A 22,553-nucleotide genomic window follows, 5' to 3' on the forward strand; every position below is an offset into this window, starting at 1 on the left:
ACAAAAAATGATGATGCAATGTTTTCTGAGCCATTTCACGACAAACCCAGTTACACTTCATCACAATTACGAGATAGAATTGAACACAAGGGAACCTGAACTCTCGCTCAGAGCTTCGGTTACTGAGTCATAAGAGGAAAACGAGAAAAGCACTGAGGCTGAAACCTGATTTTGGAGAGAGAGAGAGAGAGAGAGAGAGCGAGAGAGTCAACGCAAATGGAATGATTATAAAAACGTGATAATCTTTCCTTTATGTCGTTTTCTGGTTTAAATATACTATTTTTCCTTTAATAGTTACCTCTGCCAAGGAGGTTTTTTGTGAGAGAGAGAGAGAGAGAGAGAGAGTCAACGCAAATGGAATGATTATAAACACGTGATAATCTTTCCTTTATGTCGTTTTCTGGTTTAAATATACTATTTTTCCTTTAATAATTACCTCTGCCAAGGAGGTTTTTTGTGTGAGAGAGAGAGAGCGAGAGAGAGAGAGAGAGAGAGGCATCAGTAGATGAAAGAGCGACTGTTGACTGTCTACGCAAATGGAATGATTATAAACACGTGATAATCTTTCCTTTATGTCGTTTTCTGGTTTAAATATACTATTTTTCCTTTAATAATTACCTCTGCCAAGGAGGTTTATTTTGTCTGACGTTGTATTTCCTGGTCGAGGAAACCGTTTTTTGATCTAAACCCAACACTATTGTTGAATTAAGTTGATTTTTTGTCGTGGTTTTAAGTCATGTGACATGGGCTCCTCGTATTTTTTGGCTGAGATTCTTTTTAAAACATTTTATTTGACATTTTTACATGATGTTGAGTCTCAAAAAAAGTCGCACACTAATGTTTTAATTGCTGGTCAACACACCCGCCCGAGACAAGACCGAGCACGGCCACACGCCCGTCCTGCCTCCGACACGCCGACAGAGACGGAGCGAAGGCGCCGCCAGGAAGTGAAAAAAAAAAAAAGGTCGTAAATTATCCAGCGGAACAAAAGGACGAGGCGTCAGTAGAAGCTTCGCTGTTACAAGTGTCAAAACATGTAAGACGAGCGGAGACATCAGGCGATGAATAACGTACTAGACACTTGATGACAGGGAGTAAGAAAGTCTGCAGTCCTGACGCCACCGCCCGAGACATGGGCTACAGTAGCGCCCCCTGTGGACCGACTCAATTTAAGTTGATATATGGAATAGTCACATCTTGTTAGTGAGGATAAAGCTGTGGTGGTGTTAAGGTCTAGTTATCGCAATATTTTCTTTGACGATACTGTATCGTTATTCGATAGCTGTGTATCGATTTTTTTAGGCAGGCTTTTAATTTTTTATAATCAGTTATTTTGTGGTTTACAATTTAATAAAGTGTGTTGAAAATAAAATAATTCAATTTTTTTTTAAATACAATTAACTATTGACAGCGTTTCTTCATTGTTAGTAGCAAGTAAACTTCTGGCCACTAGATGGCAGCAGTCATTATGTTCCCCGCAGCTAGAGTCCCGGCTACGACTGAGGACGAGAGGATACAGTGACTCCAGAAAGTTTTAAAAGCGGACGTTTGGACATATTTAGGTTTAAAAACAAATGAAAACAGTTACGACTTCGTCAAGAGTCATGTGGTCTGTAAATACTACAACACCAGAGTCAAATACTCGAAAATACTACACATATATCCTTGTTTACTACTTGTTTACTGCGCTTCCATAAAAGTCTCTGCATATACAGTAACCGTGTCAGAGGTCACATGATACGCACAGGCGGTCGCAGGTGAAGCGACACAATGACTCTTCCTGTCACAAGCACTACAGGTAAAGACCAGACAATGGAGGCCATTGAACGCTCGTCTTACCTGCCGCAGCATTTTGTATCGACTCGTCCGACTGCGGCGACACCTGCACTCGTACATAAATGTCATCTTTTCACGAGCAGACGTCGCTGTCGAAGCCATAAAAGTATTTTACAGGGGTTCATTACCCTCATTTCCAGTTGTTTCACTGCAGCTCAGACGGCACTCGCTCGGACTACCGAGTGGTTTCTCCGGTGTCACGCTTACAATCTAGGACAGATCGTGTAGGACAACAACCTGTCTCACCTCAGTGTCCCTTCACGCCTTTTATTCTACAGCGAGAATCTTTATTGAAAACACAGTTGCTGTCACGACCTGCCTGTCCTCCACCACTCCCATGTGAACGTCAAGGTGAGCAAGAGCTTCACTTCTGCTTCTGAGGATCGGGATGACAACCAAGAGAAACACACCTGAGGGGCTGACGGAGACACACACGGTGCATTGTGTTGACGCCAGTTCACAACAACTCCTACAGGGTTTTTCATTAACCATTATGAAAATGTTCGTTTTCTCTCTTGAGAGCTTGAACAGAGCGATTACTTCAGTGATTTGTTCAGGTTTATAACATACTAGATGATTCTAGAAGGATAATGACGGAAGTGTTCGAGTAACATGTCGTGTGATGCATTCAATGACTCAAAACACATGTGTTCAAGTTTCAGCCCAACATGTTCATGATTCACCTTCTTTTTCATGCTAAATCCCTTAATGTTCATGTTACATTCATGTCTCAAGTTTCATGTCCAAGTCTTCAAGTTTTACGTCCAAGTGTTGAAGTTTCACGTCCTAGTCTTCAAGTTTCACGTCCAAGTGTTGAAGTTTCACGTCCAAGTGTTGAAGTTTCTTGTCCAAGTCTTCAAGTTTCACATCCAAGTCTTCAAGTTTCACGTCCAAGTCTTCAAGTTTCACGTCCAAGTGTTCAAGTTTCACGTCCAATTCTTCAAGTTTAATGTCAAAGTGTTCAAGTTTCTTGTCAAAGTCTTCAAGTTTTATGTCCAAGTGTTGAAGTTTCACGTCCAAGTCTTGAAGTTTCACGTCCAAGCGTTCAAGTTGTATGTCCAAGTCTTCAGGTTTTATGTCCAAGTGATCAAGTTTCTTGTCCAAGTGATAAAGATTATTGTCTAAGTGTTCAAGTTTCATGTCCAAGTGTTCAAGTTTCTTGTCCAGGTGTTCAGGTTTCTTGTCAAAGTCTTCAAGTTTTATATCTAAGTGTTCAAGTTTTATATCTAAGTGTTCAAGTTTTATATCCTAAGTGTTCAAGTTTTATGTCCAAGTGTTCAAGTTTTATGTCCAAGTGTTCAAGTTTTATGTCCAAGTGATCAAGTTGTATGTCCAAGTGATCAAGTTTTATGTCCAAGTGTTCAAGTTTTATGTCGAAGTGTTCAAGTTTCTTGTTCAAGTGTCCAAGTTTTATGTCCAAGTGTCCAAGTATCATGTCCAAGTCTTAAAGTTTCTTGTCAAAGTCTTCGAGTTTCACGTCCAAGTGTTCAAGTTTCAAGTCCAAGTGTTCAAGTTTCACGTCCAAGTGTTCAAGTTTCACGTCCAAGTGTTCAAGTTTCACGTCCAAGTGTTCAAGTTTCACGTCCAAGTGTTCATGTTTCAAGTCCAAGTGTTGAAGTTTCACGTCCAAGAGTTGAAGTTTCACGTCCAAGTGTTCAAGTTTTACGTCCAAGTGTTCAAGTTTCACGTCCAAGTGTTCAAGTTTCACGTCCAAGTGTTGAAGTTTCACGTCCAAGTGTTCAAGTTTTACGTCCAAGTGTTCAAGTTTTACGTCCAAGTGTTCAAGTTTCACGTCCAAGTGTTCAAGTTTTACGTCCAAGTGTTCAAGTTTTACGTCCAAGTGTTCAAGTTTCACGTCCAAGTGTTCAAGTTTCACGTCCAAGTGTTCAAGTTTCACGTCCAAGTGTTCAAGTTTCACGTCCAAGTGTTCAAGTTTCACGTCCAAGTGTTCAAGTTTCACGTCCAAGTGTTCAAGTTTCACGTCCAAGTGTTCAAGTTTCAAGTCCAAGTGTTCAAGTTTCACGTCCAAGTCTTCAGGTTTCACGTCCAACTGTTCACGTTTCACGTCCAAGTCTTCAAGTTTTACGTCCAAGTGTTTAAAGTTTCATGTCCAAGTGTTCACGTTTCACGTCCAAGTGTTTAAAGTTTCACGTCCAAGTGTTTAAAGTTTCACGTCCAAGTGTTCACGTTTCACGTCCAAGTGTTTAAAGTTTCACGTCCAAGTGTTTAAAGTTTCACGTCCAAGTGTTCACGTTTCACGTCCAAGTGTTCAAGTTTCACGTCCAAGTGTTCAAGTTTCACGTCCAAGTGTTCACGTTTCACGTCCAAGTGTTTAAAGTTTCACGTCCAAGTGTTTAAAGTTTCACGTCCAAGTGTTCACGTTTCACGTCCAAGTGTTGAAGTTTCACGTCCAAGTCTTCAAGTTTCACGTCCAAGTGTTTAAAGTTTCACGTCCAAGTGTTCAAGTTTCACGTCCAAGTCTTCAAGTTTCACGTCCAAGTGTTCAAGTTTCACGTCCAAGTGTTTAAAGTTTCACGTCCAAGTCTTCAGGTTTCACGTCCAAGTGTTTAAAGTTTCAAGTCCAAGTGTTCAAGTTTCACGTCCAAGTCTTCAGGTTTCACGTCCAAGTGTTTAAAGTTTCAAGTCCAAGTGTTCAAGTTTCAAGTCCAAGTGTTCAAGTTTCACGTCCAAGTGTTCAAGTTTCAAGTCCAAGTGTTCAAGTTTCACGTCCAAGTGTTCAAGTTTTATATCTAAGTGTTCAAGTTTTATGTCCAAGTGATCAAGTTTTATGTCCAAGTGTTCAAGTTTTATATCTAAGTGTTCAAGTTTTATGTCCAAGTGATCAAGTTTTATGTCCAAGTGTTCAAGTTTTATGTCCAAGTGTTCACGTTTCACGTCCAAGTGTTGAAGTTTCACGTCCAAGTCTTCAAGTTTCACGTCCAAGTGTTTAAAGTTTCACGTCCAAGTGTTCAAGTTTCACGTCCAAGTCTTCAAGTTTCACGTCCAAGTGTTCAAGTTTCACGTCCAAGTGTTTAAAGTTTCACGTCCAAGTCTTCAGGTTTCACGTCCAAGTGTTTAAAGTTTCAAGTCCAAGTGTTCAAGTTTCACGTCCAAGTCTTCAGGTTTCACGTCCAAGTGTTTAAAGTTTCAAGTCCAAGTGTTCAAGTTTCAAGTCCAAGTGTTCAAGTTTCACGTCCAAGTGTTCAAGTTTCAAGTCCAAGTGTTCAAGTTTCACGTCCAAGTGTTCAAGTTTTATATCTAAGTGTTCAAGTTTTATGTCCAAGTGATCAAGTTTTATGTCCAAGTGTTCAAGTTTTATATCTAAGTGTTCAAGTTTTATGTCCAAGTGATCAAGTTTTATGTCCAAGTGTTCAAGTTTTATGTCCAAGTGTTCAAGTTTCTTGTTCAAGTGTTCAAGTTTTATGTCCAAGTGTTCAAGTTTCTTGTTCAAGTGATCAAGTTTTATGTCCAAGTGTTCAAGTTTTATGTCCAAGTGATCAAGTTTTATGTCCAAGTGTTCAAGTTTTATATCTAAGTGTTCAAGTTTTATGTCCAAGTGATCAAGTTTTATGTCCAAGTGTTCAAGTTTTATGTCCAAGTGTTCAAGTTTCTTGTTCAAGTGTTCAAGTTTTATGTCCAAGTGTTCAAGTTTCTTGTTCAAGTGATCAAGTTTTATGTCCAAGTGTTCAAGTTTTATGTCCAAGTGATCAAGTTTTATGTCCAAGTGTTCAAGTTTTATATCTAAGTGTTCAAGTTTTATGTCCAAGTGATCAAGTTTTATGTCCAAGTGTTCAAGTTTTATGTCCAAGTGTTCAAGTTTCTTGTTCAAGTGTTCAAGTTTTATGTCCAAGTGTTCAAGTTTCTTGTTCAAGTGATCAAGTTTCTTGTTCAAGTGTTCAAGTTTTATGTCCAAGTGTTCAAGTTTTATGTCCAAGTGTTCAAGTTTCTTGTTCAAGTGTTCAAGTTTTATGTCCAAGTGTTCAAGTTTCTTGTTCAAGTGATCAAGTTTCTTGTTCAAGTGTTCAAGTTTTATGTCCAAGTCTTCAAGTTTCACGTCCAAGTGATTAAGTATCATGTCCAAGTCTTAAAGTTTCTTGTCAAAGTCTTCGAGTTTCACTTCCAAGTGTTCAAGTTTCACGTCCAAGTCTTCAAGTTTCACGTCCAAGTGTTTAAAGTTTCACGTCCAAGTCTTCAAGTTTCACGTCCAAGTGTTTAAAGTTTCACGTCCAAGTGTTCAAGTTTCACATCCAAGTCTTTAATTTCACATCCATGTCTTCAAGTTTCTCGTACAAGTAAGTTAGTAAGTTATTTATATTAATTTATATTTTTATCTTTTACGTCCTAGTCTTTAATTCTCACATCCAAGTCTTGAAGTTTCTCATCCAAGTCTTTAAGTTTCAAGTCCAAGTGATCAAATGTCCCGTCCTGCTTGTCAAGTCTTTAAGCAGCACCTCCACGATGTGATCACATTACACGTCTTGGGCACTTGTTTAAACTCAAGCACCATTATTACGCCTCAGAGCCTGACATTACGAAATAAAAGTCTTCACACATTAACCTGAGCTACGGTTACTCATCTGAAGTTTCAGCTCCTTTGTCACACGTGTCGAGCAGCCGATCCAGTTCCACCTTCGAGCCCCTGTTGTCGTCGGGGCAAATCTGAAGCACCCAATCAAAGTGCATCAACTTTTCGCCAAAACAGTCTGAGCAGTTGCTATGGCAACAGTGGCAGGGAGACGAGTGCCAAAGAACAGAGTCTTGACAAAAAGAAAAACTGCTGATTGTTGGACATGATGTCGTCGGGAAGTTCCAAATACAGATACGCTGATTCATCATGTTCTCACAGAGGATTTAATGATGTTCGGATTGACAAATCGAGCCCAGTTTTGAACGAGATTAACTTTAATCCAGACTTTTATGATCATTAAGATCGAGCTCACTTCCTGTTCGCACTCAGGACTCCAAACAGAAGCTGTCGTCAGAGATGCCAACGTTCCTGCTCATATCTCTCTGACTCACATCTTGACTTGTGGTCAAGTTCAATCTGGCATGAAAAACGCTGCAGATGTCATTGTTGAGCTAATATAATACTTTTCTTCACGTTTGTCTTTTGTTGTCGTTTCCCTTCTCTGTCCTCGGGCTCGAGGACATTCCAAATGAGAGCAACTATCAAGTAACACAGGGACAGTTTAACAATAGTGTGTGTGCCAGTTTTACAACTAAAGTCCAAAGTTTTCTTTTGTGTTTTACATTCAATCGGAGAAAGTATATTTTTCCAGAGTAGCTCTTCATGAAAGTTACGTTTTTTTCTAGTGACCCATTGAGTTTTTGTTTTATTAATTTTCTGTGCAACGTTATATTTTTCTGAAAATATAATATAAAAATTATATTCTTTCAAGGTTTCATTTATTTCATATATTTGGTTGGAATGCTCTCTGACATGTTTTGACTCATGAGTATCTATCTGGGATACGATAACGGAACAATAATACGATATATAGTGATACTGTAGTAACAAGAATATATGTGTAGTATTGTTGAGTACTTGACTCTGGTGTTGTAGTATTTACAGACCACATGACTCTTGACAAAGTCGTAACTGCTTTCATTTGTTTTGAAACCAAAATATGTTCAAACATCAGCTTTAAAAGCGGCTGGAGTCGACTGTATCCTCTCGTCCTCAGTCATCGCCAGGATCTTGTAGGATTTTATTGTTCCTTTACTTGTGTAGGATGTAAAAACCGCTGCCATCTAGCGGCAAGAAATTTAATTGCAACACAAAAATAAACAAACTGCATGAATATTTTTATGTTAACGGTAAATTTTAAAATTAAACTATTTTCAGACCTTATTGAACTGAAAACCATAAAATAAGTATAATTAAAGAAATGTGAAATGAATTAAAGGACAAAAAAGAATTGGTTAAATATCAATACTGTATGGTTAAAAAATGTCAGTAAATGTTATTTTATTTTAACACTTTATTGAAATAATGACCATAAAACAATGGTGAAGAAGAATAAAATGTGATTTGAAACCCAAAATATAATGTATATATTTTCCCAAAATGGTGTACTTATATATATATATATATATAAGCAAATGTCCACTTCTTGACTGCAGCTTAGATGCACGAGAACGAGATCAAGGGTTCTTTAGTCGACAAGTTAGTTAGTTGTGGTTTAAACGAAGCTGCAACGAGGATTTATCTCTTCATTCAAGCGTCAACCTCTGAATTTTAATCCTTTTAAAATGAACTGTCGAGTCACTTTAAAGCCTCAGATTTATGTTTTTCCGTCCAGACGGCTCAAGTTCTTGACGAGTGATACGACATTGTCTGACTTTGGACCACAGACGGTGATGAATCAAAGAAAAAAAAAAGATGTTGAGCTCCAGCTCTGAGCTCAGAGATCGCTTTAGTTCAGTCACCTTCAAATGCTCTTCGGCAAAACATCAGGTGTTGAAACTTTGCGACGCTCATAAAGAAGGGAGCTAAGCTTCTTTGCTTAGCAACACAGATGAATGACATCATCACTCCGTCCTTCTTCCTGCCTCGTGTTTTGAAAAAGTCTTGATGAGCTAAATCTGCTGATCAAACTGCCAGAATAGGAACAAAGAGTTGCTAAAGTAACTTGCTTTATTTTACTCGAGCGTTCTTCTTTTGGAGAATAAATAAATGATAAAGTATCTTTAAATGAAGGTTGAGCTGGAGATATGATCTCACTGAAGGTCGTCTCATCTTCTGACCTGCTCTGCTCCGTCTGATATCGACCAAAAGACTGTAAAAGTGAAGCTGAAAAACAGCCTTGCTGAGCTCTAACCTGCTGCATTCAAGCCTTTCTTTATGAGTCTCTGCCTGCAAACCGCTCGACCATAATTGCAGGAACACCCGGCCTCAGGTGGAGCAGCGGAGCACGAACAACTACTTTCTCTTACCTGCTCAGATTCCTGAAGACCCTCCTGAGAGGTTTAGTCCACTTGAGGTGAGGTGTTTCCCCCGCATGACTCCGGGAGACACAGGTAGCAGCTCCTCCTCTCCCACCCCCGGACAAAGTTCAACTTCCTGGTTCCGGAGCGAAAGGCTGATCCCAGCACCAGACACGGGGTCATAATGGGATGGTCTCCGCCGCGGTTACAGTACACCTGGCGGGCTGTGGGAGCAGAACGAGGGAGACAAAGAAACTGGTTCAACCACTTTCCTCGTCTGTGAATGAACACATGAATCACCTGGAGACGATGAAGAGACACCTTCAGTCGAATCCGTTTACATTTCTGACAAAAACTATTAATACAAAACCGCTTAGTAATCATTCAGGCGATGTTAATAAAACTTTATGACTTGTTCGGCTGAGATGAAAACTACAATTTCAACCACAAACAAAAATGTGTGTAAAGATTTCTGCATAATTGATCGTGTCATTGTCACAAAAATGTGAAAACTGTTAAATATTTGTCACCCTCTGTGTCCAGTCCCTTATTATGAGCTCTTGAAAAAAGTGAAAATACACTTGAAAAGGTTAAAAACAGTAACCTGAAGAATTATAGCATTAAACACAAAATATTTACTTAATAAATTCGTTAAAAAATCTTTATTTTCTAGCAAAATTAGTCAAATTATACCATTGATACCGTATTTTTCTTTTTTTTTTTAATGAAATAATCATTATTAATGATCGTCCTGCAGTGTAACACTACACCCACAAACACTTGAATTTTCAGGATACTACAAAAATGTGTTTTTTAAAGGAAAGTAAAGTCGAGTAAAACTTTGTTTCTTCAGGTATTTTTGAAGATTAGAATCTAAATTCTTTACATCCCTAAAGAAATAACAACACTAAACCAGATAACGATCTGAAAGAGAATCTACTTTAAAATGTTGAAGTATTTTTATATTATAAATAAATAAACCGCGCTCAAATCCTGTCTTTTAAAAGCTAATGTTGCATAAATGGCAAAGAAAAAAAAAATCTAGAACCTGCGACAAGTGACAAAGAATTAATAAACAAAAAAATACAGAAAAAAATTGTGATGGAATCTGTGTTTAATTATTAACGTTATTACTTGTTTTCATTTTCATTTAAATTAAGAGTTTTATTTAAACGTGGCTGGTAACACTATCAACGACCAGCAGGTGTCACTGTCGTATTTACATCACTTCCTTTTCCGTTTGTTTACCTTTATCCACTTCCGCTGTATTTCCTGATTCAGCTCGGGGAAACTTTTGGACGTCAATTTATCTTCATGACTATTATCAATATCATTTTTTTAAGAAGATAAATATCCTTATTTATCTTCTATATATTTTATATATATAATATTAGCATTAGCTTCGGATTAGCTTCAGGTGGCTCGGCTTTCTGATGCCCCTCACGCCTGCGAACCAGTCCCAGCTGATCCGGTCCAGTCAGAAAGACGATTATTACCAGAACTTTCTCAGGAACAACGCGAATGAAGCCTTTCAAACGGTTGCAGGTGAGAAAGTAATGTTTTTATTTATTAATTTACAATATTAGCGTCGCATTTTTTTCCCCATCTCTAATCTTCCATATGTTCACCTTTAGAAAAACTACTTAATTGTAGTCATTGTTATTGAAATTGAAAAACAGGGGGAAATACATATAATTGTGGTTATTTGAAACGATATTAAAGTGTTTTAATGCTTTTAAATAAAAATATTAATTAAGAGCTCATGATATGGCGACCAACAGCAAGAGTATTTCAGAATATATCCATTTAAACAAGTAAAACGCATTTAATTTGATCTACTTAGTTGTAAATAATCGAGTGTATTTGCAGGATCCAAACGATGGCTGGACTGGAGGAAGGAGATCGAGCTCTTGTCGGATCTGTCGTACTTCGTACTGACGACGTTCTCAGGTGAGACGACGAAACCTCGCCGTGTGTGTTCCCGATCATCCGTTCTGACGCGTCGTCCGTGGAGCTTCCAGGTTACCAAACCCTGGGCGAGGAATACGTCAACATCATCCAAGTGGACGGGAGTAAGCGGCGCCTCCCGTCGTGGTCCCGGCGAGGCCTGCTCATCTTCTGCAACACCTTCCTGCCGTACCTGGTGGACAAGGTCCTGGTCTGCCTGGAGAACGAGCTGGAGGGAGGACAGGAGCGCTGCGGCGGCGTCAGACGGAGGCGGGCTGCGTCCGGGTCGTGGACGTTGGGCTCGTTGCTGCGGCGATGCGCGCAGAAGGTCGTGGGGTGTTTGTCGGAGCGGCAGAAGAAGGCTTCTCTCCCGGTGGTGTTCGCTCTGCAGCAAGGTCTGACGCTTCTCCACCGACTGCACGTGGCTTTGTTCTACCTCAGCGGCTCCTTCTATCACGTGTCCAAGCGGGCGTCCGGGATCAACTACGTGAGGACTCGTCCATGTATTTCAAGATGGTGTCACTTAATCAATATGTTTCACGGGGTGCAGGTGCGCGTCATGCCTGCGAGCGAAGACGACGGGAACGTCAGGAGCAGCTACAGGATCCTGGGTCTGGTCTCGCTCGTCCAGCTCGTCTTGACGTTGTTCCTGCAGCTCAACAACTTCCGACAGAAGCAGCGAGCCAGACGGGAGTGGAAGCTGTACAGGAACCTCACGGGCAGGTGTGTCTTCTTGATAAATCAGCCCTGAAATGATAAATATTTGACAAATGAACACGGTCCAACAGGATCAAACACTTCTGAGTCGTTTCTTTACTGATTTCCAAAAAATCATTAGTTAGATCCTTGGCAGAGGTATTCCAGCCCCAAACATTGGAATGAAGGGTCACTAGCTTGTATTGGTGCACGAAAAGATTTAATGTTTTATTTCAATAAAGTGTGAATATAATTAAATAATAGATTTTTTATTTACAAATAACATGCAACAATTTACAGCGTTTGTTCACTTTTGTGTTGCAATTAAACATCAGGCCGCTAGGTGGCAGCCCAACATCCTCTGCAATTAAATCCCGCCGATGACTCAGGATGAGAGGATACAGTAGACTACATCAGCTTTTAAATCTGATGTTTGGACATTTTATTATATGGTTTCAAATATACCGTTTTCGTTGCAATGTTATACAAAAGACATCCAAAACAAAAAGTTAACTTAAAGCATTTTTGGTGACATCACAGAATTATGAACTAAACAATACAGTATAACTATTGTTATAAGTTACTATACAACTTACATACAATGTAGACATATTACATATTAATTTAATATAAAAGCTTTAATAATAATTATGGTACAAAAATGTATATGTGTAACTAACATGTAATAGGATTTTCTTATAAATCTGTAACATAATTGTTAGTACACGACAAATCCCATCAATGGCTGAGGACGAGAGGATATAGTCGACTCTTTTAGCGCTTTTAAAGCTAATGTTTGGACATATTTTGGTTTGAAAACAAATGAAAGCAGTTACGACTTCGTCAAGAGTCATGTGGTCTGTAAATACTACACATATATCCTTGTTACTACAGTATCACATCACCAGAGTCAAGTACTGGACAATACTACACATATATCCTTGTTACTACAGTATCACAATATATCGTATCAATGCCCCGATGTTGACAAATACTTAGCTAAAACACACCCTTACTAACTTGTGACCTGAATAATGACTAATGTTCTAATATCTGTTTCAAATCTTCCTCTCAGCGAACAAGACTCTCACAGCTCTAAGGCCAGAGCCGCTCAATGCATCCTGTGTCTGGAGGAGCGACGACACTCCACGGTCACTCCCTGCGGTCACCTCTTCTGCTGGGAGTGCATCACCGAGTGGTGCAACACCAAGGTACGCGGAGTGCTTCAAAATCCAACTTATTACACAAAAGTTACTTTAAAAAATACACTATTACAGAAATATGACACATATTTAATCTTAATTTAATAAGCAAACTTATTTAAAAATATATACATTTAATGGTTGATATGAAAATGTATACGTGCAACTAACACGTAATACAATTTCCTTATAACATTCTTTGTGTTTTTGTTTCAGGCCGAGTGTCCTCTGTGTCGGGAGAAGTTCCAGCCTCACCGCCTGGTCTACCTGAGGAACTACAGATGATCACTCCTGCTCTGATACACACCGGCTGCTCAGCTCGGTGGAGAATATTTTTATACTTCTTAATTGGGATTGTATCAGTCCAAGTAACGGTAGAATAATTATGGGTTTCTGGGTGTGATTGTTTAATTGTAAAATGCAATAATATGATGTATTAAATTATGGTATAAGAACTTGTTTTTGTATGACTTTCAATAAATTGGTGTGAAAAATGAAAGCAGCAATATGTATATTTGAAAAGGTTGGTTTTTGGCTCCCCCTTGTGTTAAAAAAGTATGTAAGTAAGTAAGTAATATTTATTCATATATCGCTTTTCCAGACCAGGGTCACAAAGCGCTTTAACAATCAAAACAATACTCAAAAAAGTATATACTTTAAAGATCAAGATAATACTGAGAACAACACATATGTGTCATCGATTCTCCTTTGCGCAGTTGCCAGATACAGCATGTATCATTTATTTACAATTTAAGATAAAGTCGGGTCAATTTCAGTTTTTTCTTCTTACTGATAAGTCTGTGAGTAGAAAAAACAGCTGAATTGTTGAAATATTAGCAAGAGAGATCCACTATATTAGTGAAGAAATTAAGAAAAGTCTAAATTGTATTTAGTTATACAACCCTTTTGCTTTATCCGATTATATTTTTGGTTTTAAGGAAATTCCTTTTCATTGCATTACGGTACAGTTAAGATGAATCTAGTAAGTAAGTAAGTAATTTTTATTTGTTTAGCGCTTTTCCAGACCAGGGTCACTAAGCGCTTTAACAATCAAAACAATATTCAATAAAGTATATACTTTAAAGATCAAGATAATACTGAGAACAACACAGGAGTTCCAGAAAATCAAGGAAAAGCCTGAACAAATAAAAACGTCTTAAGATGTTTCTTGAAGGAGTCAGTAGATCATCAAACACAGAGATCGTTCCAAAGCTTAGGAGCAACAGTCTGGAAGGATTTCTCTCTTCTGGTCCTGAACCGTGTTCAGGAACCATCAGTAGATTATGATCCACAGACCTCAGAGCCCGAGCTGGGGTGTAAGTCTGGATCAGATCAGTGATGTAGTGTTACTTGATCGCAAAAGGAACGATTTCTGCTCCCACTGGTTAAGTTTTGGTATAAAAGTTCAATGAAATCTAAGATAATAATGTGGAATACTTTAAAAAACAGTCCAAATAGAATAAATAAAAATGATTATACAACAAAAAGTAGACGAAAGTGAAGGATACTCCAGGATGTCAAGGTCCTCAGAACTCGGTTGCGTCGTTGTCCAAATGTACAAACTACACACCAGCACTCGTGGTACCACTAAGAACCACCGGGAAAAAAGGCAAACATCATTTTCGGAACACGACAGCAGACAGGCTCTTAGCAAGCGTGCAGCTGTTCTGGGCATTTGCAGGCTTTTAGTGCCGATGCCAGTCTTAGTTCCGGGATGAATAATTTACTTTTTGAGGCCTCTGCAGACTGCAGCGCACACATGGCCGCTGATAGGACTCCGTGTGCGCCGTGTGACCGAGGAGGAGGGACGAGGAACCATATTAAGCAACATTTTGGATCCATCCTGAGGCACTTGATCTGAGCAGGTCTGTGTTTAAAGACCACTCTAGGTGTCCCTCCATCAGCAGCCTTCATGAGCAGCGTGGTGCAGAACCCCTACATCGGACGAACCCCCACCACTCGCGTGAGTAGCAGCCGTTTTTTTTGTTTTTGCTGGAGGATATTTTTATAATGATCGTTTCTGACGTGTCTTCGTGGGCCTGCTGGTGTTGAGGTGGAAGAAGGAAGGTCCTCAATTATTGAATGGAGATTCAACCATCAGGACAGAACTGGAGCAACGTTTAGTTTTTTCAAGACGATCATTCTATGAAGCAGAGATCGACAGACAGTGTTTTTAGGAAGGTCCGGTTTGAAGGTGTGAAGATGCTCAGGGGTCACCCTGATGTTTTCTAAAACGTTAAATTTGTAAATGGACTATTTTAACGTCCACAAATGCAACAAATCGTAAATGGAAACTCAAAATAACACTCGAAATTCATATAAAATGAAGACAAATTCCAAAAATTAATCATATTTCTTGGAATCGTCTTGAAAGTTATTAGGACAATCATATTTATGTCTAGTGATCTAACGATATATCGCGAAAAAAGATCAGGTTTTATCTTTTATGCTTTGTTTTTAAATAAAATAAATAGATTGTTTCATTTACAATATCATGCAAATATTTACAGCGTTTGTTCATTTTTGTGTTGCAATTAAACTTCAGACCACAAGATGGCAGCAGTCATTACATCCTCCGAACATTGAATATCATTGAAATCATCAATATCAAGCAAAATCCAGGCAACGTCTGAGGACGAGAGGATACAGTCGACTCCAGCAGATTTTAAAGCTTTTGACATATTTTTGGTTTGAAAACCAACTTCATTTTTCTGTTCCAAAATTAAACTTCTGACCAGCATATTTATTCTCTGAACAATAACTTCCTGCGAGATCCCGGTTATGACTGAGGACGAGAGGATACAGTCGACTCCAGCAGCTTTTAAAGCTTTTGACATATTTTGGTTTGAAAACCAACTTCATTTTTCTGTTCCAAAATTAAACTTGTGACCTGCATATTTATTCTCTGAACAACAAATTCCTGCGAGATCCCGGCTATGACTGAGGACGAGAGGATACAGTCGACTCCAGCAGATTTTAAAGCTTTTGACATATTTTGGTTTGAAAACCAACTTCATTCTTCTGTTCCAAAATTAAACTTCTGACCTGCATATTTATTCTCTGAACAATAACTTCCTGCGAGATCCCGGCTATGACTGAGGACGAGAGGATACAGTCAACTCCAGCAGCTTTTAAAGCTTTTGACATATTTTGGTTTGAAAACTAACTTCATTTTTCTGTTCCAAAATTAAACTTCTGACCTGCATATTTATTCTCTGAACAATAACTTCCTGCGAGATCCCGGCTATGACTGAGGACGAGAGGATACAGTGACTCCAGCAGCTTTTAAAGCTGATGTTTGGACATATTTTGGTTTCAAAACAAATGAAAGCAGTTACAAGAGTCATGTGGTCTGTAAATACTGCAACACCAGAGTCAAGTACTCGACAATACTACACATATATACTTGTAACTACAGTATCAAAATATATTGTATCACTAGATTCTTACCAATACACACCTCTATACATATTAAATAAGATGTAAATACTGAATAACCTGCTGAAAATGTTCAAAATGATGATTAAAATCTTCAAAATATACAAAGTGTAGCAGCATGAACTGTGAGCAGGTTCCTCAGATGTCTCATCCACAGTCTCCACGAGAAAGTCTGGAGCTGACATCGTTCTGTTTGTCTATTAATATGCTTGTGTTCTAATATTAATGCAGCCGTCGGTCCACATCCCTCAGCTAACCGGGGTCAAGAGAATCTGAGTTCACGTCTCTTCCAGATGCCAAAGCCCGGCACCAGTGGCACGGTTCCGCCGGGGGGTCGAGACGGCGGCGCCGTATGTCGCAGCGGCAGCGTGAGCAGTGGGAGCGGGGGGTCCGGAGGGAAGACCCTGTCGCTGTCCTCGGTGAGCGAGAGCATGCGCAGCGGCCTCAGCAACTTCTTCTCGGAGCAGGCCCAGGAGCAGGAGGAGCGGCAGCAGCGCTGCAGCCAGCTCGCCGAGCTCCAGAGGCTCAGGGAGGTCCGGGCGGCGGCTCAGCACAAGAACCTGGAGGACTTCCTGAAGATGAACCACGTCTCGCTGAGGGACACCGTCTCGTATTCCACAGGAATGATTTACAGGTGGAGACACTTTAATTGACCTTTAGGCGCTTATGCCCACAGGGGCAACAATACCATATATATTGCGATACTTTAAAAACAAGTACATATATGTGTAGTATTGTCGAGTACTTGACTCTAGTGTTGCAGAATTTACAGACCACATGACTCTTGACGAAGTCGTAACTGCTTTCATTTGTTTTCAAACCAAAATATGTCCAAACATCAGCTTTAAAAGCTGCTGGAGTCACTGTATCCTCTCATCCTCAGTCATCACTGGGATCCTAGCTGTGGAGGATGTAATAAATGCTGCCATCTAGCGGCCGGAGGTTTAATTGTAACAAAAAGAAATTCCTGACACAGGGGCAACGTTACGATATATTTAGATACAGTACGTACAAGTATATATGTGTAGTATTGTCGAGTACTTGACTCTGGTGTTGCAGTATTTACAGACCACATGACTCTTGATGAAGTCGTAACTGCTATCATTCGTTTTGAAACCAGAATATGTCCAAACATCAGCTTTAAAATCTGCTGGAGTCGACTGTATCCTCTCATCCTCAGTCATCACTGGGATCTTAGCTGCGGAGGATGTAATCACTGCTGCCATCTAGCGGCCGGAGGTTTAATTGTAACAAAAAGAAATTCCTGACACAGAGGCAACATTACGATATATTTAGATACAGTACATACAAGTATATATGTGTAGTATTGTCGAGTACTTGACTCTGGTGTTGCAGTATTTACAGACCACATGACTCTTGACAAAGTCGTAACTGCTTTCATTTGTTTTCAAACCAAAATATGTCCAAACATCAGCTTTAAAAGCTGCTGGAGTCACTGTTTCCTCTCATCCTGAGTAATCACTGGGATCCTAGCTGTGGAGGATGTAATGACTGCTGCCATCTAGGGGCCGGAGGTTTAATTGTAACAAAAAGAAATTCCTGACACAGGGGCAACGTTACGATATATTTAGATACAGTACATACAAGTATATATGTGTAGTATTGTCGAGTACTTGACTCTGTTGTTGTAGTATTTACAGACCACATGACTCTTGACGAAGTCGTAACTGCTTTCATTCGTTTTGAAACCAGAATATGTCCAAACATCAGCTTTAAAAGCTGCTGGAGTCGACTGTATCCTCTCATCCTCAGTCATCACTGGGATCTTAGCTGCGGAGGATGTAATCACTGCTGCCATCTAGCGGCCAGAGGTTTAATTGTAACAAAAAGAAATTCCTGACACAGGGGCAACGTTACGATATATTTAGATACAGTACGTACAAGTATATATGTGTAGTATTGTCGAGTACTTGACTCTGGTGTTGCAGTATTTACAGACCACATGACTCTTGACGAAGTCGTAACTACTATCATTCGTTTTGAAACCAAAATATGTCCAAACATCAGCTTTAAAAGCTGCTGGAGTCACTGTATCCTCTCATCCTCAGTCATCACTGGGATCCTAGCTGTGGAGGATGTAATGAATGCTGCCATCTAGCGGCCGGAGGTTTAATTGTAACAAAAAGAAATTCCTGACACAGGGGCAACGTTACGATATATTTAGATACAGTACGTACAAGTATATATGTGTAGTATTGTCGAGTACTTGACTCTGTTGTTGTAGTATTTACAGACCACATGACTCTTGACGAAGTCGTAACTGCTTTCATTCGTTTTGAAACCAGAATATGTCCAAACATCAGCTTTAAAATCTGCTGGAGTCGACTGTATCCTCTCGTCCTCAGCCGGGATCTCGCAGGAATTTATTGTTCAGAGAACGTAATAACTATATAGCGGCTTGAGTTTAATTTAGCAACAGAAAAATGAAGAAACTATGATCAAAAAGAATGACTTGAAAGCTTAAAAATCATTCAAAATAAAAATTGAAAAAGTGCTGTTGAATATCGAAATAGTATCACATGAAAATAAAATTGTAATGTTTAAGTGTATCGATATTTGATAAAGCCCCTACTCGTGAATTTTGCACCCTACATATTGATTTAATTCATTTTGATATTTGCTTTTCATTTAATCATATACGTGTTCTAGATTGAATTTTGTTGTTGTTAATTATTTGGTTGAAAATAAAGTTTTATTTTTACAGAAATCTGGGGAAATCCGGTCTGAGAGTTTCCTGTCTTGGTTTAGGTGAGTCTCAAAGTTCCACAATAATATGTGAAACCTTCAGCGAAGCAGCCATTTCTCTTGTTATATTGATTTTTGTTGTGATCTGCACAGGAACATGGGTCACATTCGGAGGTCAGATAACAGACGAGGTATGATAGATCCTCCGTCTATAAAAAAGAAGCAACATTTTATCAAAAACCTGTTTAAATCCTTCATATTGCTCTTCAAACGTGGGTGAAGGTGGCGGAGCAGCTGATGACGCTCGCCTACGACAGTGGAATCAACCTGTTCGACACGGCCGAGGTATACAGTGCTGGAATGTAAGTATCTTTTACCTCAGAATCACCTGAAGGGTCGTCCGGGATCTGTTTCTGCTGACTTTGCCGGTGCGTCTCACAGCAGGACTGTCTGTAGGATTTTAATGAATAAAAATAAAATGAATAAAAATAAAAAACTGAACAATTTGTTTTTAAACTGGAATTTACAGGGAGAAAGTATTTACTATATACAAATAGAAAATAAAACAACCTATTTAAACTCTTAAAAAGCCATTAAAACCTAAATTAACTCATCCAAAATATGAATATATATTAAGTGTAAAAAGAATAAAAGATACACAACGTGTGTCACGGAGCGAATCCTCAAGGAAAAAATATGCCATTTTATCAAAAACTATATAAAACCCTTTTAAAACTATTTAAAAATGAGATTTAAAACTCTGTTGTTTAATTTCAACAACTCACAAAGAGTTCGGGAATGTTTGTATTGTTTATATCTCACCTGGAAAGAGTCGTTTTTGGAGAAATAAGACGAAAGTATTTCGTGCGACTAGCGTTCGTCGCGACAGGTGATCCGCGCATGCGCACTCGAAGTAAATGTAGTTAACGAGACTTTTTAAACATTCGATAAATTGAATCAATTTTATAAAATCATCGTGATTTCAATTGAATTCCTGATAATTTATGTTTAAAGAGCAAATCCCATTCCATTTTTGTGTTTTAATAATTTATTTATAACGTTAATGTTGTGGTTGTTTCACACTTTAAAAATAAGTTTTATTATTATTGAATGTTAATGTATTTAAAGGCATGTCTGAGTCGTTGACGATGAACAACTTTTTATTTTCTTTATTTTAGGGCAGAAGTTGTGTTGGGAAGGATCATCAAGAAGAAAGGATGGAGGTAACAATTAGTTCTATTTGTGGCAGAAAAATAAGTAAAATAAGTAGTAAAATAAATCCTCATTGGAATAAATACATCAATAATAAATATTAAAGAGATTGATATGGTTGAAATATGACTTATGTGCCTCAGACGCTCCAGTTTAGTCATCACCACCAAAATCTTCTGGGGCGGAAAGTAAGTACATTTATTTTTACTTCTTATTCTAAACATATATTAAGGTTTTATTAAAATAATAAACCTCTTTTTAATATATCACGGTGGCTGTATTCCACTTCAGCAGTTTCTAAGAACAGAAACAAATATTAAATAATTCAATATTGATTATTTTAGAGATGATTATGACACAAGATTAATATCTTTATTTATTTTTTGAAGTTAAGTTGATCGCAATGCTAACAATAATATTCCAAATGCTTAAAAAGCTATCAAATTATCTTGTTAAAATCGATGTTGTGCGATAATATAGGGTTAAATAAATAGATTGCATTTAGAATACATTTTTTTCCAGGTATATACTGTGAAAAACATTGTGACAACTTGTAAACAAAAACGAATCTTACGTGAATCTTAAAATATAATATTATATTTTTGGCAAAAGAAAGTGGGTTTATTTCATTTGTATTCTTAGCAAAGTCTAGGGGCCACATGTGGCCCTCTTTTGTTAAAGCTAACTAACTTTTTTTTTACTTTAATATTCATTATTTGTTAATTTCCAAATAAAAAACTGCATTTCTGTTAGTTTATTTTGTCTCCTAAACTAAAGTGAATGAAAATGGACAAAACCTTCTTCGTCATTTGTTAATAGCTATTATTTTTATAATTTATATTAAAATATTTTAAATATTTTTTAATCACCTTGGGGCTGTTTTTTCTATGTTGTTACTTCATGAGTTTTCCCATCTTCTTTAATGGTTTTATTTGTTTATAATTAGGGATTTAATTTCACATTTTACATTTTAATTGTCATTTAACGGAGCAGGAACGTAATGGTGCTTCCACAGGGCGGAGATGGAGCGAGGCCTGTCGAGGAAACACATCGTCGAAGGTCTGAGTGCTTCCCTGGAGAGGCTGCAGCTCGACTACGTGGACGTGGTTTTCGCCAATCGTCCGGATCCGAACACTCCCATAGAAGGTTGAGGAACCTTCTCTTCATACCAATGTCGCTTCTTCTTTGACTCCCGTCTCTTCCCCTAGAGACGGTCCGGGCGATGACTCACGTGATCAACCAGGGGATGGCCATGTACTGGGGGACGTCTCGCTGGAGCTCCATGGAGATCATGGTGAGACGACACGTGATGACCTTTTATTTCTCACCTGAATCGTTTTGTTTCGGCGCCAGGAGGCGTATTCTGTCGCACGACAGTTCAACCAGATCCCGCCCATCTGCGAGCAGGCCGAGTACCACATGTTCCAGAGGGAGAAGGTCGAAGTTCAGCTCCCCGAGCTCTACCACAAGATCGGTAGCGATTTTTATCTCCTCTAACGTAGACCTTGGATCCATATCATGTGTGTTTGAAGGTGTTGGAGCCATGACCTGGTCTCCTCTGGCCTGTGGCATCATCTCAGGGAAGTACGAGAGCAGCGTCCCGCCGAACTCACGGGCGTCTTTGAAGGTAACGAGAAGATATCGGTCTTAACTTCTTCACTCTGATTGTTGGGGTGTGGTCTTGCAGGGTTACGAGTGGCTGAAGGAGCAGATCATGAGCGAGGAGGGTCACCGGCAGCAGGTGAAGCTCAAAGAGCTGCAGGCCGTCGCTGACCGACTGGGCTGCACTCTCCCACAACTGGCAGTGGGTGAGAACATGTGACCCCAATCCTCACTTCTCTGAAGTTGCTTTTATTTTTTTTAATTCTTCATCCACGATCCCACAGGCTGGTGTCTGAGGAACGAGGGCGTCAGCTCGGTCCTGCTCGGAGCCTCCAGGTTGGAGCAGCTGAAGGAGAACATCCGAGCTGTTCAGGTCTGGAGCTGAAGACTCAGGAGATCCAGGTCAAGTCGTTTTAAAATCCTCCTCATCCTTTCTTTTATCTGCACAGATTCTTCCAAAATTAACTTCCGCCATCGTCTCCGACATGGACGCCATCATGGGACACAAACCGATGACGAAGAGGACCTGATGGCCTCCGACTGACCTTTGACCCCTTTTGTCACTGCCCTCAGCAAATATGCCTGACGTCGTTGTGTTTTAAATGAACCCACTAGCTCAGCAACCAGCGGAAAGTTATGGAGTCGATCAAGTGCCACAGTTCCGATACGTCAATCATTTTTGTACGTTTTCCCATTTATTTCCACACTAGAGCCACTATCGTTTGCACAAAGGCACTTAAATAAGACTTAAACTATCCATTACTTAAACTGAACACAGGAATGTTTCATAATCAAACTAATTTTCTACCTGAATTGCTTGAACCACATTTGACTCTAAATGTTTCGACCAAAACAACACATATCCGTGTTAAGTCTCTCGAGTAGTTGTTTTTTTTTAAAGTGACGTCGATGTTTTTGTCTACTTTTCTAGAATAATAAAAGAGCGTAAACCTTGAGTGGTGTCCTTGAATCACGCCTCCCGACACT

At 39.1% G+C, this 22,553-nt stretch overlaps 3 protein-coding genes across 3 annotated transcripts in view; 2 read left to right on the top strand and 1 right to left on the bottom strand.

The window, feature by feature from the left end:
• plch2a (phospholipase C, eta 2a) overlaps window positions 1-8,877 on the bottom strand; it is a 143,085-nt gene extending 134,208 nt beyond the window's left edge. Inside the window, exon 1 of the mRNA XM_087780686.1 lies at window positions 8,773-8,877. The gene's annotated coding sequence lies outside the window, so the exon portion shown is untranslated. The remainder of the gene's footprint in view (window positions 1-8,772) is intronic.
• Window positions 8,878-10,039: 1,162 nt separating this feature from the next.
• Window positions 10,040-13,107, top strand: pex10 (peroxisomal biogenesis factor 10). The gene is made up of 6 exons (XM_087781842.1): window positions 10,040-10,308; window positions 10,633-10,713; window positions 10,785-11,197; window positions 11,261-11,433; window positions 12,482-12,617; window positions 12,825-13,107. Exons 1-6 carry the CDS (start codon window positions 10,197-10,199, stop codon window positions 12,891-12,893), a joined length of 984 nt encoding a protein of 327 aa, XP_087637968.1. The 5' UTR covers window positions 10,040-10,196; the 3' UTR covers window positions 12,894-13,107.
• Window positions 13,108-14,502: 1,395 nt separating this feature from the next.
• Window positions 14,503-22,286, top strand: LOC148059127 (voltage-gated potassium channel subunit beta-2-like). Its single transcript, XM_087781840.1, has 14 exons — window positions 14,503-14,571; window positions 16,340-16,680; window positions 18,772-18,815; window positions 18,906-18,943; window positions 19,035-19,114; window positions 19,931-19,975; window positions 20,108-20,152; window positions 20,980-21,110; window positions 21,173-21,258; window positions 21,318-21,438; window positions 21,497-21,591; window positions 21,652-21,772; window positions 21,851-21,939; window positions 22,016-22,286. Exons 1-14 carry the CDS (start codon window positions 14,521-14,523, stop codon window positions 22,094-22,096), a joined length of 1,368 nt encoding a protein of 455 aa, XP_087637966.1. The 5' UTR covers window positions 14,503-14,520; the 3' UTR covers window positions 22,097-22,286.
• The last annotated feature ends 267 nt before the right edge of the window (window positions 22,287-22,553 follow it).

Source organism: Callionymus lyra, chromosome 19, assembly GCF_982586985.1.
Source record: "Callionymus lyra chromosome 19, fCalLyr1.hap1.1, whole genome shotgun sequence".
Taxonomy (NCBI): Eukaryota; Metazoa; Chordata; class Actinopteri; order Syngnathiformes; family Callionymidae; genus Callionymus; species Callionymus lyra.